The sequence below is a fragment of the Engystomops pustulosus genome, chromosome 7, assembly GCF_040894005.1.
Source record: "Engystomops pustulosus chromosome 7, aEngPut4.maternal, whole genome shotgun sequence".
Lineage (NCBI taxonomy): Eukaryota > Metazoa > Chordata > Amphibia > Anura > Leptodactylidae > Engystomops > Engystomops pustulosus.
Genome location: NC_092417.1, coordinates 64,330,027 through 64,346,012, shown reverse-complemented (window position 1 = coordinate 64,346,012; position 15,986 = coordinate 64,330,027). Strand labels below are relative to the sequence as shown.

Genomic DNA, 15,986 nt, shown 5'->3' with positions numbered 1-15,986 from the left:
GTTTATTTTTTTATAGTGCTGGGCTCGCTGCATACTTGTGGGGGCAGGCTGTATACTACACAGGGCAGGCTGGGTTGGCTGTATACTAGTGGGAACAGGCTGTCTACTACAAGGGGCAGGCTGGGCTGGCTGTATACTAGTGGGGGCTGGCTGTATACTACTAGGGACAGGCTGGGCTGGCTATACACTACAGGGGGCAGGCTGGGCTGGCTGTATACTACAGGGGGCAGGCTGGGCTGGCTGTATACTTAAGGAGGCAGGCTGTATACTACTGGGGACAGGCTGGGCTGGCTGTATACTACAGGGGGCAGGCTGGGCAGGCTGTATACTACACGGGGCAGGCTGGGCTGGCTGTATACTAGTGGGGGCTGGCTGTATACTACTGGGGACAGGTTGGGCTGGCTATATACTACAGGGGGCAGGCTGAGCTGGCTGTATACTTAAGGGGGCAGGCTGTAGACTACTGGGGACAGGCTGGGCTGGCTGTATACTACAAGGGGCAGGCTGAGCTGGCTGTTTACTACTGGGGGCAGGCTGGTTATATACTACTGGGGACTATATGGCAATATACTGGGAGGGTCTGTGATCAATGCATTTCCCACCCTCGGCTTATTTATTGACTCAAGTCAATAGGTTTTCCCAGTTTTCGGTGGTAAAATTAGGGGTCTTGGCTTTCACTCGGGTCGGCTTATACTCGAGTATATAAGGTATTATTGAAATTCTATTTCCGAATGCAGATGTATTTTAGAGGGGGAGGGAAAAGACCACATTTTTAGGGTTCTGTCAGGCAATGATCCTAATGATGCTAATGCTGCACCCAGAGTCAGGGGGATGGGGGTGGGGCAAACTGGGCAATTGTTTAGGGCCCCTGTCCTAATGGGGCCCCCTGCATGTGGACTTTTGTGGGCATAGGATATATTGCTCCTTTAATACTCCTAGGTTAAATGCCCACGGGAATATGCTTAGCATCTATCTATATACTTATCCCCTATAATAAATGAGATATAACATAAATATGATACATTTGTCTTTTCTATAAGCCTGTTCTAAAATGTGACTCCAGTTTCCCTGCCATCCTCTTACTCAGATGAGCTAGCAACACATTTAGTGATGTTTTCAAAGTCCCAATGATATATGTGGTATATAGGGAATATACAAGGCCACATTTTGACAAAGTGTTGTGTAAAACGTTATAAAATCCCAATATGTATAAATGTTTCTGTTTTACCTGCTTGATCATATGTGCAGTGTACACAGTCATGTTCTTATTTATTATCAGTAAACTAATGGGATAATGAGATGTCAATGAAAGTTGCTAAATATTTGCACAAGCAGGCCATATACCGTATGTTAAAATATTTTTGACTTTATGGTACAAGAATTGTGGTGTAAGAGGCTAGCTATTTAGTCTTTCTGATGGACAGAATCTTAAATAAATTATTTACTTTAAATTGGGCTTTTGGTATGTGCCTTAAGGCAAGTTCAGACTTGCCCTAAGGCAATCCAAAACAGGATTGAAGAGTACAAAGAGATAAAATAGGGGAAAAGATGTTCCCCAAACTCATGTAACATATTGTGCTGTCTATTGTGTTATATATATATATATATATAGTGCTACGGACTGTTATATATTGTGCTATACTTTGCTATGTGCTATTGTATGATTGAGTTTTATGATGGGAAAATGCTAATTTTAGTTTTAGTTCTAGATTTTTGGACTGGTTTATAACTTTGGTTGTTAGTGCCACCTGGTGGCTGTTTGCATGAGTGCACTTTTAAATCCACATTCGTGGATAGCTTTAGTTGCATGTGACTTGGAGATACAGAACTCTGGGGTTTAAAACAATAGAAGTAAGAGTCCTCACTGACAAACTATGGACAGGCTGCTCTCATACAGTATAAGCTTATCAAAGAAAATCTACCATTGGATTTCATGCTTTACTAACCAAACATACCTTGAGAATGCGCTATATACACTGATGCAGTGTATATTCAGGGCCTTGGGAAAGGAGGGTACCTACATAAACACCTGAGCTTTCTGAACAGCCAAGACAGGACTAATCATCCTGAGCTGGATCACTCATTCACAGCAGCTGGGGGATGGTGCAGCAATTGATTAATCTGCCTGTCAGGGACAACAGTGATTGCATCATCCTTTGGTGTAGTGCATAACTAATGTGAAAGTATTACTAATGTGAAAGTATAAGCATGGGGCCCAGGCACAGAACTAAGAGAGCTTCATTATCATTATTTTATAATTGTTTTCTCAGCAAAACCACTCAGCACAGGGATTAAACAAGATATGTTTCTGCATCCGTGTAGCTACAGCATTCTCAGGCTAAGTTTGGTTCATAATGCATGAAATAAAATGGTAGGTTTTCTTTAATTCACAGAATATCTTCCTTCCCAGCACACTTGGTAGATATTTAACAGATATATATTGCTAATTAAATTCATTAAGATCAGATTTGGCTCAAAAAAGTGACTTTTAATATTCAATTGTGTCACATTAGGTTTTCCCCTCTCTTTTACGTGTTGGTGTGGCACTGTAGCATTTTGATATGCTACAAAGCCAACATAAAAGACATTACAAGCTGTTGCATGTTTCTGAGGTTAGGTGTCCTCCTTGGTTAGGCTATAAATATGGTAAGCAAGAATTTCCATAAGAAGTTCCCTTCTTATAATGGTGCGGTCACAAGCAGTACTTTGACGCCACGGCACGATCACATATGCATTTCTATGTAAACGCATGAGATCGGTAACCAGCACCAGGTGTCATGTATTTAAACAATAGAAGACACTGGGCGATGGTTAATGATCCCATAGAAAGGGATATGCGATCAGGCCCAGGAACGTCCCCATCCCCTTTGTTTTCGTTTCTAAATGAAGTCAAAGTGCTATGTGTGACAGCACCCTATTACTGCCTGTTAACAAGGAGCCAGTGCAAACAGATATATAATATATGTAACGATACAGATCATTTAAAGAGGTTTGTAACTACTTATTCCTATAAGGAATGCCAATTGCCATTATTGCAAACCAACAGTGACGGATGTTTTACTGAGGCCAAAAATCTTCCATGGGGCCTTTGGGGTAACAGTAACATGAGGGAAGGGGCTCTGTGCAATGGATTGCAGGGCAGGGATAATTAATGTATATAATAATTATTATTATTTACATAGGCCCATCATATTTGATAGCGCTTTACAAATCATGGGGGACATATACAAATATACTATTACATTACAGAATACAAACAGTCATATGGAACAATAGGAGTGAGGGCCCTGCTCCCAAGAGCTTACAGTCTATGGGGGATATTTATCAAACGCTGGCGCTCGTGCAAATTCGCAGCCCGATACATCAAGAGGCTTCTGTCTCTTGATGTATCGGGCTGCCAGTGGCGCAGCGTTTATCCTACGTATGAAAAGTCACCGGCAGCAGTGAGTGCGCAGGCGCGGGGACAGTAACGCCCGCGCCAGCCCACTCCCGTCCGGCCGCACTCCCCCCCCCCCCCGCTCGGCCGGCCGCGCTCCCCCCCCCCCCTTCACGCCCTGTGGCGGATTGGGGAAAATATCGCAAAAGCTAGCAATAAGCTAGCATTTGCAATTATTTCAGGACCTCTGCGCCACTGGCGGTGCGCAGAGGTCCTGATAAATATGCCCCTATGAGCAGGAGGTATAAGAGCTTGTATAATGGTCCAGACATTCTTTATAATGGAACAGTATAAAATAATTTAATTAAAAAAAAAACTCTGCTACTTGAACCAGCCATCAGCCGTAGAACAGATGTTTTTAGGGCCGTTTTTGACAATTTTGGGTGGAAGCTGCACCATGCTACACTGGAAGTACATTTTGTCTTGTTAAAGGAAACCTACCACTGCTAATGGTAGGTATTATCTGTAAACACCGGGCACCAGCTGAGGGTGAGCTGGTGCAGGAGCTTACCCTTGCTAGTGTTTTAAACCGCTATATTGCGGTTTAAACACATTTTGAAGAACAGACCCGAGGTAGCTTCGGCGCTGCGCTGCTTCGGGTCTGTTCATCAAAATGTGTTTAAACCGCAATATAGCGGTTTAAAACTCTAGCAAAGATAAGCTCTGGCACCAGCTCACCCTGAGCTGGTGCCCGGTGTTTACAGCTAATACCTACCATTACCAGTGGTAGGTTTCCTTTAGGTGGAAAAGTTGTGCGCTGCATTTATCAAGGTCAACATTTCACATGTCGAATTGTGGCAAATGACCTCCACTTCAGCCATAAAAAGCTAAACATTTTATACAAACCATCTGAAAGGAGGCGATGAATACTGCCTTGTATTGGGTGCCATAATATTCAATAATGGGTTGTCACTAGAGATGAGCGAGCACTAAAATGCTCGGGTACTCGTTATTCGAGACAAACTTTTCCCGATGCTCGAGTGCTCGTCTCGAATAACGAGCCCCATTGAAGTCAATGGGAGACTCGAGCATTTTTCAAGGGGACCAAGGCTCTGCACAGGGAAGCTTGGCCAAACACCTGGGAACCTCAGAAAAGTTGGAAACAACACGGAAATGGACAGGAAACAGCAGGGGCAGCATGCATGGATGCCTCTGAGGCTGCTTAATCGTACCATTATGCCAAAATTATGGGCAACAGCATGGCCATGACAGAGTGACCGAATGAGGCTAGATAGCATCTAAAACATCCAATAATTGACCCTGACACTATAGGGGACGGCATGCAGAGGCAGCGGCAGCAGCAGCAGGCTAGAGAGTGTCATGGCGACATACCCTAAATCAGGGGTCAGGAACCTTTTTGGCTGAGAGAGCCATGAGCGCCAAATATTTTAAAATATAATTCTGCGAGAGCCGTACAATATGTTTAAAGGGACACTGACAGAACAATCGCTCCAGTAGTCATTAGTACAGCAAGGAGTGTTCCTCCCCCCTGTACTAAGTCACAACTGGAACAAAACAATGGTAATTCCCTTTAAACTAAAAAAATAGATAATTTACATTCGCGCTTGTGATGTATAACATCTCGTCCAGCACTCTTCCTTCTTCTGCGCACGCCTGAAAGCTGGCATCTCTCATCAGGTGGGAAGAAGCCAAATCTAGTTATGCCCATTAAAAAGAAGAAGCCAGAGTCCTGAAAGAGTTTTCAAGCATCACAGGTTCCAGTGTAAATTATCTAGTTTTTATTTTACAGGTAATTACCATTGTTTTGGTCCAGTGGTGGCTTAGTACAGCAGGGAGGAACACTGTTACGCACAAGCCTCAGCTGCTGCAGAACCTCCTCATACATGCGAAGACGGCAGGAGTAAGACCTGCTGTCTTTGCAACCCACACAGTCACTTACAATGGACATTGGCGAGATAAGTACCATTCACCCCACTGTTATCAGATGTTATCAACCCACTGCAAAATTCACCCGTGTTCATGTGCATGTGGCCTAATACTGCACACACATAAACACACAGTACAATACATGTGACACACTGACACTGCACACACATAAACACACAGTACAATACATGTGACACACTGACACTGCACACACATAAACACACAGTACAATACATGTGACACACTGACACTGCACACACATAAACACACAGTACAATACATGTGACACACTGACACTGCACACACATAAACACACAGTACAATACATGTGACACACTGACACTGCACACACATAAACACACAGTACAATACATGTGAGACACTGACACTGCACACACATAAACACACAGTACAATACATGTGACACACTGACACTGCACACACACACACACACTCACAGTACAATACATATGACACACTGATACTGCACACACACAGTACAATACATGTCACACACTGACAGTTACTTCTACACACTTACATCTTCTGAATAGATCCCAAATCCCCCAGGATATCAGTGCAGGGATATGTACAGAGGCTGCACAGGAAGCTGAGCTTCAGCCCCTCCCCCCTCCTCACACAGTCGGCTGCTGGAGAGGGTGAGGGACAGCTACAGCAGCGCGAGACTCAATCCCGGCAGACCTCGTGGTCATGTGACCAGAGCAACAACGGTATGTACACAATTACTGGCTCCGGTCACATGACCATCCATGCACCGTAAGTGTCTGCCAGGACTGAGGGAGGAGAGAAGCCCCAAGCGCATGTATACACTTGGGGCTTTTTTAAATGAGTATATTTTTTGAACACGATCCCTGGATGCGGCCCTGGCCGCGAGCCAGATGCAGCCATCAAAAGAGCCACATCTGGCTCGTGAGCCATAGGTTCCCGACCCCTGCCCTAAATGGACTCAGGCTTCACCAAAGGAGGTGAGCAAGAAGCTCTGAAATGATTTCCTATGTGAACAAAAGGTTGACGGTATATTTAGTCGATAACACAGCATGGTGGCGACATAGTGACCAAGTTCCATAACGTATCTGGTGAAACACCCGAAAAATGAGCCTGACACAGCTCTTTTGATAAGGGGACGACATGTGGAGGCAGCCATGGAGACGACTTCCATGATTAAGAGCGACAGTATGGGGCATTCATATTGCGCTGCTATGATTGCAACTTCAGGTCTCCAGCATGGCGGCGACAGATGGGCCGAGTTCCACTATGTATCTGGTGAAACACCTGAAAATTCTGCCTGACACAGCTCGTTTGATAAGGGGATGATGTGCTGCATATCCTCTCGTGCTCCAGCGTCTGGGGTATAGAGAGAGTTTAAATGACACATTGGTGGACGCTGTGGAGGATCGTGGAGGCAAAATGGACAGGAAACAGCAGGGGCAGCATGCATGGATGCCTCTGAGGCTGCCTAATCTTGGGATGGAGCTGGTGGTCCACTGCCAGGCGAGCTTTCGCCTGTCCAAGCCCCTGTCTCTCGGCTCCTCCCCACCCAAAATGGGCCTGGGGGCCAGAAGCGTTTACTTTGAAAAAATTATAATTTTCAAAGCAGGCCGGGTCGTTTGAATATTTCACCTAGGAATAATGGTATAGCATAGTGGTTCTATTTTTAATTGTTTTTACAGAAATGGTTGCATGATTAAGAGCGACAGTATGGGGCATCCATATTGCGCTGCTATGATTGCAACTTCAGGTCTCCAGCATGGCGGCGACAGATGGGCCGAGTTCCACTATGTATCTGGTGAAACACCTGAAAATTCTGCCTGACACAGCTCGTTTGATAAGGGGACGATGTATGGAGGCAGTGAACTAGTAGTAGATTAAAGGTGCTGCAGTTAAAACTATGTTAGTTGGATCTTGGGATGGAGCTGGCGCTCCGCTGCCAGGCGAGCTTTCGCCAATCCAAGCCCCTGTCTCTAGGCTACTCCCCAAACAGCACTTCTAAGAACCATTTGTATAAGATCAAGTGTAGTAGCGTTCTTATAAGTTTGGGTTATGGCGGGTGAGGGGAATGTAAACAGATGCGCAAGAAGCGCTGAAATAATATCGGTAAATGATAAAAGTTTGCCAATATATTTTGTGGATTACACAGCAGGGTGGCGACAAAGTTAACAAGTTTGATGTGGAAGCCATGAAAACAACCCAAAATTCTGCCTGACACAGCTCGTTTGATAAGGGGACCATGTATGGAGGCAGTGAACTAGTAGTAGATTAAAAGTGCTGCAGTTAAAACTATGTTAGCTGGATCTTGGGATGGAGCTGGCGCTCCACTGCCAGACGAGCTTTCGCCAATCCAAGCCCCTGTCTCTAGGCTACTCCCCAAACAGCACTTCTATGAACCATTTGTATAAGATCAAGTGTAGTAGCGTTCTTATAAGTTTGGGTTATGGCGGGTGAGGGGAATGTAAACAGATGCGCAAGAAGCGCTGAAATAATATCGGTAAATGATAAAAGTTTGCCAGTATATTTTGTGGATTACACAGCAGGGTGGCGACAAAGTTAACAAAATTGATGTGGAAGCCATGAAAACAACCCAAAATTATGCCTGACACAGTTCGTTTGATAAGGAGACCATGTATGGAGGCAGCTATATGGACGACTTTTGGAGGTAGCTATGGCGATGACGTGTGGAGGTAGCAATGGAGACAACGTGTGGAGGCAGCTAAAAAGATGACATGTGGAGGCTGCTATGGAGACAATTTAATTTGGATAGTGCCTGTATGTGGCAGTCCAAAAAAGTTTTCAAACCAGAGGAGCAGGTAGGTGGTCCTCCAGAAAAATTAAATAAATTGAGTGCCTGTATGTGGCAGTCCAAAAAAGTTTTCAAACCAGAGGAGCAGGTAGGTGGTCCTCCAGAAAAATTAAATAGATTGAGTGCCTGTATGTGGCACTCCCAAAAATTGTTTAAAACAGAGGACCGGGTAGGTGGCCCTCCAGAAAAATTAAATACATAGAGTACTATAGCTAGAGCCAGTTGGCCCTGGCAAAAAATAGCCAGTTTCCTCTGCTTTAGTGTACAAAGAGGAGGAGAAGGAGGACAATGAGGAGGAGGAGTGCATACATTATTCAGGTTGAGCTTCTTTCACCTGATGGAGAATGAAAATCCGGAGAAATCCAGGCTTTATTCATCTTGATAAGCGTCAGCCTGTCAGTCGAGTCAGCCACCAGCTGCACTGAAAACCTGCTCAGACAACACGCTAGCGGCAGGGCAGGCAAGAACCTCCAAGGCGTACAGCGCCAGTTCGTGCCACATGTCCAGCTTTGAAACCCATTAGTTGTAGGGAGCTGTGTGATCATTTAGGACGATGGTATGGTCAGCTACGTACTCCCTCACCATCTTTCTGTAAAGATCAGCCCTACTCTGCCGAGACTGGGGACAGGTGACAGTGTCTTGCTGGGGTGACATAAAACTGGCAAAGGCCTTGTAAAGCGTACCCCTGCCAGTGCTGGAAAAGCTGCCTGCTTGCCTACTCTCCCTCGCTACTTGTCCCGCAGAAGTACGCCCTCTGCCGCTAGCGCTGTCAGAAGGGAAATACTGTTTCAGCTTGTGCACCAGGGCCTGCTGGTATTCATGCATTCTCACACTCCTTTCCTCTCCAGGGATGAGAGTGGAAAGATTTTGCTTGTACCGTGGGTCCAGGAGAGTGAATACCCAGTAATCGGTGCTGGAATAAATTCTTTGAACGCGAGGGTCACGGGATAGGCAGCCTAGCATGAAATCTGCCATATGCGCCAGAGTCCCAACGCGCAAGAATTCACTCCCCTCACTGGCCTGACTCTCCATTTCCTCCTCCTCCAACTCCTCCGATATGCGCTGAGAAACAGACCTAAGGGTGCTTTGGCTATCAACAAGGGAATCTTCTTCCCCCGTCTCTTGTGACGAGCGCAAAGCTTCCGACTTCATGCTGACCAGAGAGTTTTTCAACAGGCCAAGCAGCGGGATGGTGAGGCTGATGATGGTGGCATCGCCACTGACCATCTGTGTTGGCTCCTCAAAGTTACTCAGCACCTGACAGATATCAGACATCCACGTCCACTCCTCATTGTAGACTTGAGGAAGCTGACTGACCTGACTACCAGTTCTGGTGGAAGTTGACATCTGGCAGTCTACAATCGCTCTGCGCTGCTGGTAAACTCTGGATAACATGGTTAATGTTGAATTCCACCTCGTGGGCACGTCGCACAACAGTCGGTGAGCGGGCAGTTGGAGGCGGCGCTGCGCTGCCCTGAGAGTGGCAGCATCTGTGCTGGACTTCCTGAAATGCGCACAGATGCAGCGCACCTTCGTGAGCAAACCAGACAGATTGGGGTATGTCTTGAGGAAACGCTGAACTATGAGATTTAACACATGGGCCAGGCATGGCACATGTGTCAGTCTACCGAGTTGCAGAGCCGCCACCAGGTTACGGCCGTTGTCACGCACAACCATGCCTGGCTTCAGGTTCAGCGGTGCCAGCCACAGATCAGTCTGCGCCATGATGCCCTGTAATAGCTCTTGGGGGTGTGCCTTTTATTGCCTAGGCTCAGCAGTTTGAGCACCGCCTGCTGTCGCTTAGCGATGGCACTGCTGCTGTGCCTAGAGCTACCAACTGATGGCGCCATGCCCACGGATGGTAATTTGGAGGAGGAGGTGGAGGAGGGGTGGGAGGAGGAGGAGGCATAGTAGGCCTTTGAGACCTGGACCGAGGTAGGCCCCGCAATCCTCGGCATCAGCAGTATTTGACCAGCCCCAGGGTCAGACTCGGTCCCAGCCTCCACCAAGTTAACCCAATGTGCCGTCAGCGATATATAGTGGCCCTGCCCGGCAGCACTAGTCCACGTGTCCGTGGTCAGGTGGACCTTGTCAGAAACGGCGTTGGTCAGGGCACGGATGTTGTTCTCTGACACGTGCTTGTGCAGGGCTGGGACGGCACATCGGGAAAAGTAGTGGCGGCTGGGGACCGAATACCGAGGCGGCGGCTGCCGCCATGAGGTTTCGAAAGGCCTCGGTCTCTACCAGCCTATAGGGCAGCATCTCCAGGCTAAGCAGTTTGGAGATGTGGACGTTGAGGGCTTGGGCGTGTGGGTGGGTTGCACTATACTTCCTTTTGCGCTCCAGCGTCTGGGGTATGGAGAGCTGAATGCTGGTGGATACTGTGGAGGCGAAGTCAATAATGTCATCATCACCCACAGACTGCGACCGGTGGAAAACCTGGGCATCGGAAAATAGCTCAGCAGCAACCGGACAAGTGGTTTGTGACTGTGGGAAGGGTCCAGAAAACAGTTCCTCAGAGTATGCCGGTTCAAATGCCAAATTTTGCTGGGAGGGGGCAGACTGGGGGGAAGGAGGCTGAGGTGGAGGAGCTGGAGGAGTGCTGATTTCGGTGACATGGGTGGACTGCGTGGAAGACTGACTGGTGGACAAATGGCTAGAAGCATTGTCCGCAATCCACGACATCACCTCTTCGCACTGTTCTGGCCTCAACAGTGCTCTACCAGTCCCAGTAACTTGAGACATGATGAGCCTAGGGAGTGTAGCTCTGCGGCGTTCCCCTGCTCCCTCATCAGCAGGTGGTGTCTCACCCCGCCCAGGACCACGGCCTCTGACCCCTGCAGTAGTTGGACGCCCACGTCCACGCCCTCGTCCTCTACCCCTAGCCCTCGGGTTAAACATTTTCCAAATTAAAGTGTAAAATTAAAGTGTTTATTTTTTATTTTTTTAAACAAAACGATGCTATCCTATTGCTATGGCTAGTTTCTAACCTACACTGACAGCACACAACTGGATTTGTGCTGTGCCTGATGACTTTGAGTTCTAAAAAGAAATAAACGTAAAAATAAATAAATCAGCAGACTGTGCCTAATTCAAATCAAACCCCTAATAAATTGTCCCACTTCGGTGTTTGAGGTGGATATGTGTGTCACTAAGAGCTAAACACAAGTCTCCCTGCAAATTACTCACAATATGGTACTAGCTGCACTACTAATGGCAGCAAGCCCAGCCACAGGCAAACCAAAAAAAAGGAAAATAAAACGTTATTGTAGCCCTAAGAAGGGCTGGTGGGTTCTTGTAGAATCACTCCTGCCTAACACTATTCTAATAGAACACCTATTCTAACGCTTTCCCTGACCAGCAGCAGCTCTCTCCCTAGCGGCATCCAGACAGAGAATGACGCGAGCAGCGCGGGCAGGGGCTAGTCTATTCCAGGGTCACCTGATCTGGCCAGCCAACCACTGCTATCGACGTGTAAGGGTACCACGTCATGCTGGGTGGAGTACAGAGTCTCCTGGCTTGTGATTGGCTCTGTTTCTGGCCGCCAAAAATCACAACGGCGGGAGATGCCATTTTCTCGAGCGGGCGAAGTATTCGTCCGAGCAACAAGCAGTTTCGAGTACGCTAATGCTCGAACAAGCATCAAGCTCGGACGAGTATGTTCGCTCATCTCTAGTTGTCACTCAATTTGGTTTGTGATACAAGCCCTGCGAGAATTGTACAACTTGGTTCCTAAGGGGCTTAACTTGCCAAATGTCCATCTGTCACATAAGAAGACTGCAGTACAAGGGCTATAGTACAGTATATGCAATATCTGCTTTATATATATATATTTGTATATATACATTTATGGATCTTGGAAATCTATGGATCTTTCACTCACCTGAGTTTGGTGAAACTATTCACATAGACAACTGTGTACTGAACAATCAATTCGCTGAAATTGGTGCCGACACATTCTTTAAAGGCCGCTTGCAGTCTAAGAATAAGACAGATACCTGTTATAATCGATGATAAACTGATATAAATGCATGAGAAACCTGCAATGTAACATGCAATGTGAATGATGGCATATTTTAATTGAGGCACACAGAGAGGTGTCCAGAGAGAGGGAGCCTTAGCTCAGATTCGTCCTTCTTTTGATAGTCTGAGCTAGTCTGGGGCCAAACTGCTGATCTTGGTGTAAAATGCAGATGTAAATTAGGAGGAATGTGCAAGCTCTGTGTAGCGCTGCATAATCTGCTATATAAATAAAGGAATTATTATTATTACTAAGGAACACATGGACGTTGTGTTATTTCTGTTTAATGACTTACCTTGTGATGAACATTCCCAATTCCTCTATACATGCATTGGATGTAGAAATCTCCAGTTCGCCAGATAGTTTTGCAGAATTTCTGACATGAGTTCCTATAATCTACAAAAGAGAAAATATAATGGGGGTGATTGTGGCAGGCAGAATGGAAGACAGTTCATAACAAATAAAAGGATCCATGTGCAAGAAGCTATGCAGGACCTCTGCTCACTATTACGTATAGACTGGCACAATACCCAAATACAAGCATTCAAATATTGCCATACATTGTCATATAATCCTCTTATTGGATACATCCATTAATTCCCAAATTAATACCATCATACAATGCTTAATGGGGGTCTACCATCTCCCACAGCAGTATGATCTGTCGGCATCCTATTATAGAGAAATGCACTATGATTACTATTATACCTTTATGGTTATTTTCATAATGCCATTTCTGATAAATCTACATTTTAATCCATATGCTAATGAGGTAGTTGGTAAACTGCGATTCCTTTCTGGACTTTCAGATAAGGAGGAGATTTGCCTTGTAAAAAAGTATTGGGCCACACTGGAAGAAGAAGAACGGTTGGAAAAGCAGCGCTCTGGGTGCAGAAGACAAGACCTCTGCACCACAACTACATCATTAAACTGTGACAACCTCAGAAACAAAAAACAAGAAGCAAAATGGACAGAACTAGTAAAAGTATGTTGAAATCACAGGGCTTTTCTGTACTGCTTTTTGCTAGTAGATTATAACGGTGGAGGCAGAAGACTCCCTGTAAACAATATGACAGTGATCAAGTGCAGTGTAAGGGATACATTCCTGACAATGTAGGTCAGTGCATGAGTCAAGAGTAAATTCCAGTACTTAGTAATCCCTTATAGCTAAACTGTAGACAGTAATTTATGATGGTCTTTGTCAGTGAAGCTTTTGATGATCTTGAGCCTTAATGGAGTTGAGCATAAAGTCCTTGTTATTCTTGGGCAGTGGAGGGGTGATGTTTGAAACCCTGGTGGTATAGGGCAGTGAATGGAAGGCTAATATTTGAATATTTCAAGAGTAAAAACCTGATAACAACTCTAGAGATATGCAACATCCCCCACTGGGGCCTAGCCTTTTCTTGGGGCCTGGAGGCAGCCTGGGCCCAGAATACTGGAGTGGCTGGCAATTGCGGCCTAGGCACGCTAATGTCACGGTGCTTGGTATGGGGACCGGAGGGCTGTCCTACAGCCTGGCAGGTCTCCAGCAGGTGGTGTGTGCAAGGAAATATATGAGAGAGAGAGGCTGAGGTACTGGTTCTCCCTGGGGCAACCCCTTGGTGTCCGTAGTATATGTCCCTGGGTAAGGAATGGGGTGCCTGTGATGGTGATACAGCCATATCCAGGGAACAGACTGAGGCAACGTTGTGCAAAATACCTCACGGTTCTTTATTAGAACAACTGCAGGCAACGGGCCAAACGATTTTATACAGATGCCGGATTACTGGAGAGTCCGGATTACTGGAGTGGTCATGGAGAGTGATCCTCAGGAGACTATTCACCAGCCTGGTAGAGCCAGGCTTTGTCCTGGGTGTTCTGTGTGTGGCACTCAAGGTGTGCGTCACACTGTCTCTGACAATATTAAAGGAAAGCGGATGCCCATAAGTAGGTGAATATAATAATTTTATTAGTTTCACAGATACAAAAAAGGATAAAAACAATTAAAAAAGCACCCTAGGTGCTCTACATATACCCTTGTCCCCAGTGCACAATGATAAGCAATTCAATACATGTATTCAGGTTGCAATATTCATCTATGAGGCACCATCAATGCAATATATCACATAAAATCTGGTATGGTAAGTATATAATATAGAAGGTGCTAGGATAGCCACTCTTTTACCTGGATAAAGGATGTCAGTGTTGGGCACTGGGGGCAATAATCCCCACGCATTTCGCCTGCACCAACTGGCTTCCTCACCTACTTATGGGCATCCGCTTTCCTTTAATATTGTCATATTCTCTTTTGGATGTTCTTTTCTACTTCTGACCCATACTTCCTGGGTAATTACACTGTCTCTCTCTCTGTATGCTCTGATGGATGGTGTGCTCTCTAGGGTTCCAAGAGCTTGTGCTCTCAGAGGTTTCTGGAACTCAAGAGAGCTGACTTCTCTGGTAAGAGGTGGCTGGTAAGAGAGATGCTCCTATATCAGGAGCTAGATTCCAAGAGAGCTTGCCCCATTCTGTCCAGGGGTTTTGTTATTCCCTGGTCAGGTGGTGGCTCACTCTCCAATCACACTCCAATTCACAGGAAGGAATACAATTGGATGATAACTTTAGCATAGTTAACCCTTGCCTGCACAAGCAGAATCTACCGCTGTTAACCCATGATGACCAGGTCTGGAACCTTCCTGGATGGTTTGCAGCTCCCTCTGTCAGCTCCTAACCTGGAGAGGGCAGTGTTCGCAACTACCCCTCTGACGATGTATTGGCAGGGGTGTTGCAGATAATACAGAGTATCCATCACTTGAATGTAACGGCTAATAAAGTAATGGGGAGATATTTATCATTCGCCAGAGCTCGTGCGCCTGTAGCTTCCGCCTCTTGATGTATCGGGCAGGCTGCTGAGCAGCATTTATTCTATGCCAGGCCCTGCTGGCAGCAGCGAGTACGCAGGAGTGGGGACAGTAACGCCCCGGGCTAGCCTACTCCCAGCCGGCCACGGCCTCCGCTTGTCCGGCTAGGTTTTGGGATTATTTCAGGGCCTCTGCGCCACTGACGTGATAAATATGCCCCAATATGTCTATGCCAAACTTGCTACGTCAGGTTACGGCATCAACATGGTCACATTGGACAATACACATTAGTTTGCTGTTAAGGCCCCATTTATGCAAGTTTGTGGCCGTATATACGTCCCCGCAGAAGGCTATAGGTGCCTGGTGGCAATACCGTGCCACACACGTGCGGCACCGTACTAAATCATACACGGGGAAAAGACAGAACATGCTCTTTCCCCATTCCTATGGCGCTGCTCAATCCTGCAGGATCATTTGCATACAGACTTTCCTGGTGGTAAATTCCCTTTAAAGAAGTTTGTCCATGTCCAAGTTCTCAACTTTTTATTCCTTTGGTTATGTTTACACAATAAAGATCATTTACAACCCCTTACTTTACAATTTTACTCTTGCTTTTTTAGCTCCTATCACTCAGTGACAATGTGCTTAGATTATCAGGGTCCAGGTTTATATACACTTTCATTTAGCTTATGAACATTCACTAGTACATTCACATACAAATAGAGAAGAAGAGACAGATCAGGGAAAAGATACGATGAGATGATGAGATCTTATCTGTAGTTTGTAGACTAAGGCTTTGCACTGTGCTTGCTGGCTGAAGTGTCAGTGTCTAGAGAGCACTGCAGTGTGCAGATAGTAGAAGCTATTCATACGTAGAATTTGCCCTACCCAACCATAGTCAGAAGATTTACGGTCGGATGCCAGAGCAGCCAAAATTGTGTACATCAAGACTGATGGTGACGGGTTTCATTATATCTGTGAAATGCT

The 15,986-nt window shown here is 46.1% G+C and overlaps 1 protein-coding gene across 2 annotated transcripts in view; it reads right to left on the bottom strand.

Moving 5' to 3' along the window:
* EXOC3L4 (exocyst complex component 3 like 4) overlaps window positions 1-15,986 on the bottom strand; it is a 95,879-nt gene that overhangs the window by 28,103 nt on the left and 51,790 nt on the right. For both annotated transcript variants that reach the window (XM_072116238.1, XM_072116239.1), the window contains exons 6-7: window positions 12,458-12,558; window positions 12,025-12,120 (exon numbers count right to left, since the gene is read on the bottom strand). In XM_072116238.1, the coding sequence (XP_071972339.1) occupies window positions 12,025-12,120; window positions 12,458-12,558 (197 nt within the window). The remainder of the gene's footprint in view (window positions 1-12,024; window positions 12,121-12,457; window positions 12,559-15,986) is intronic.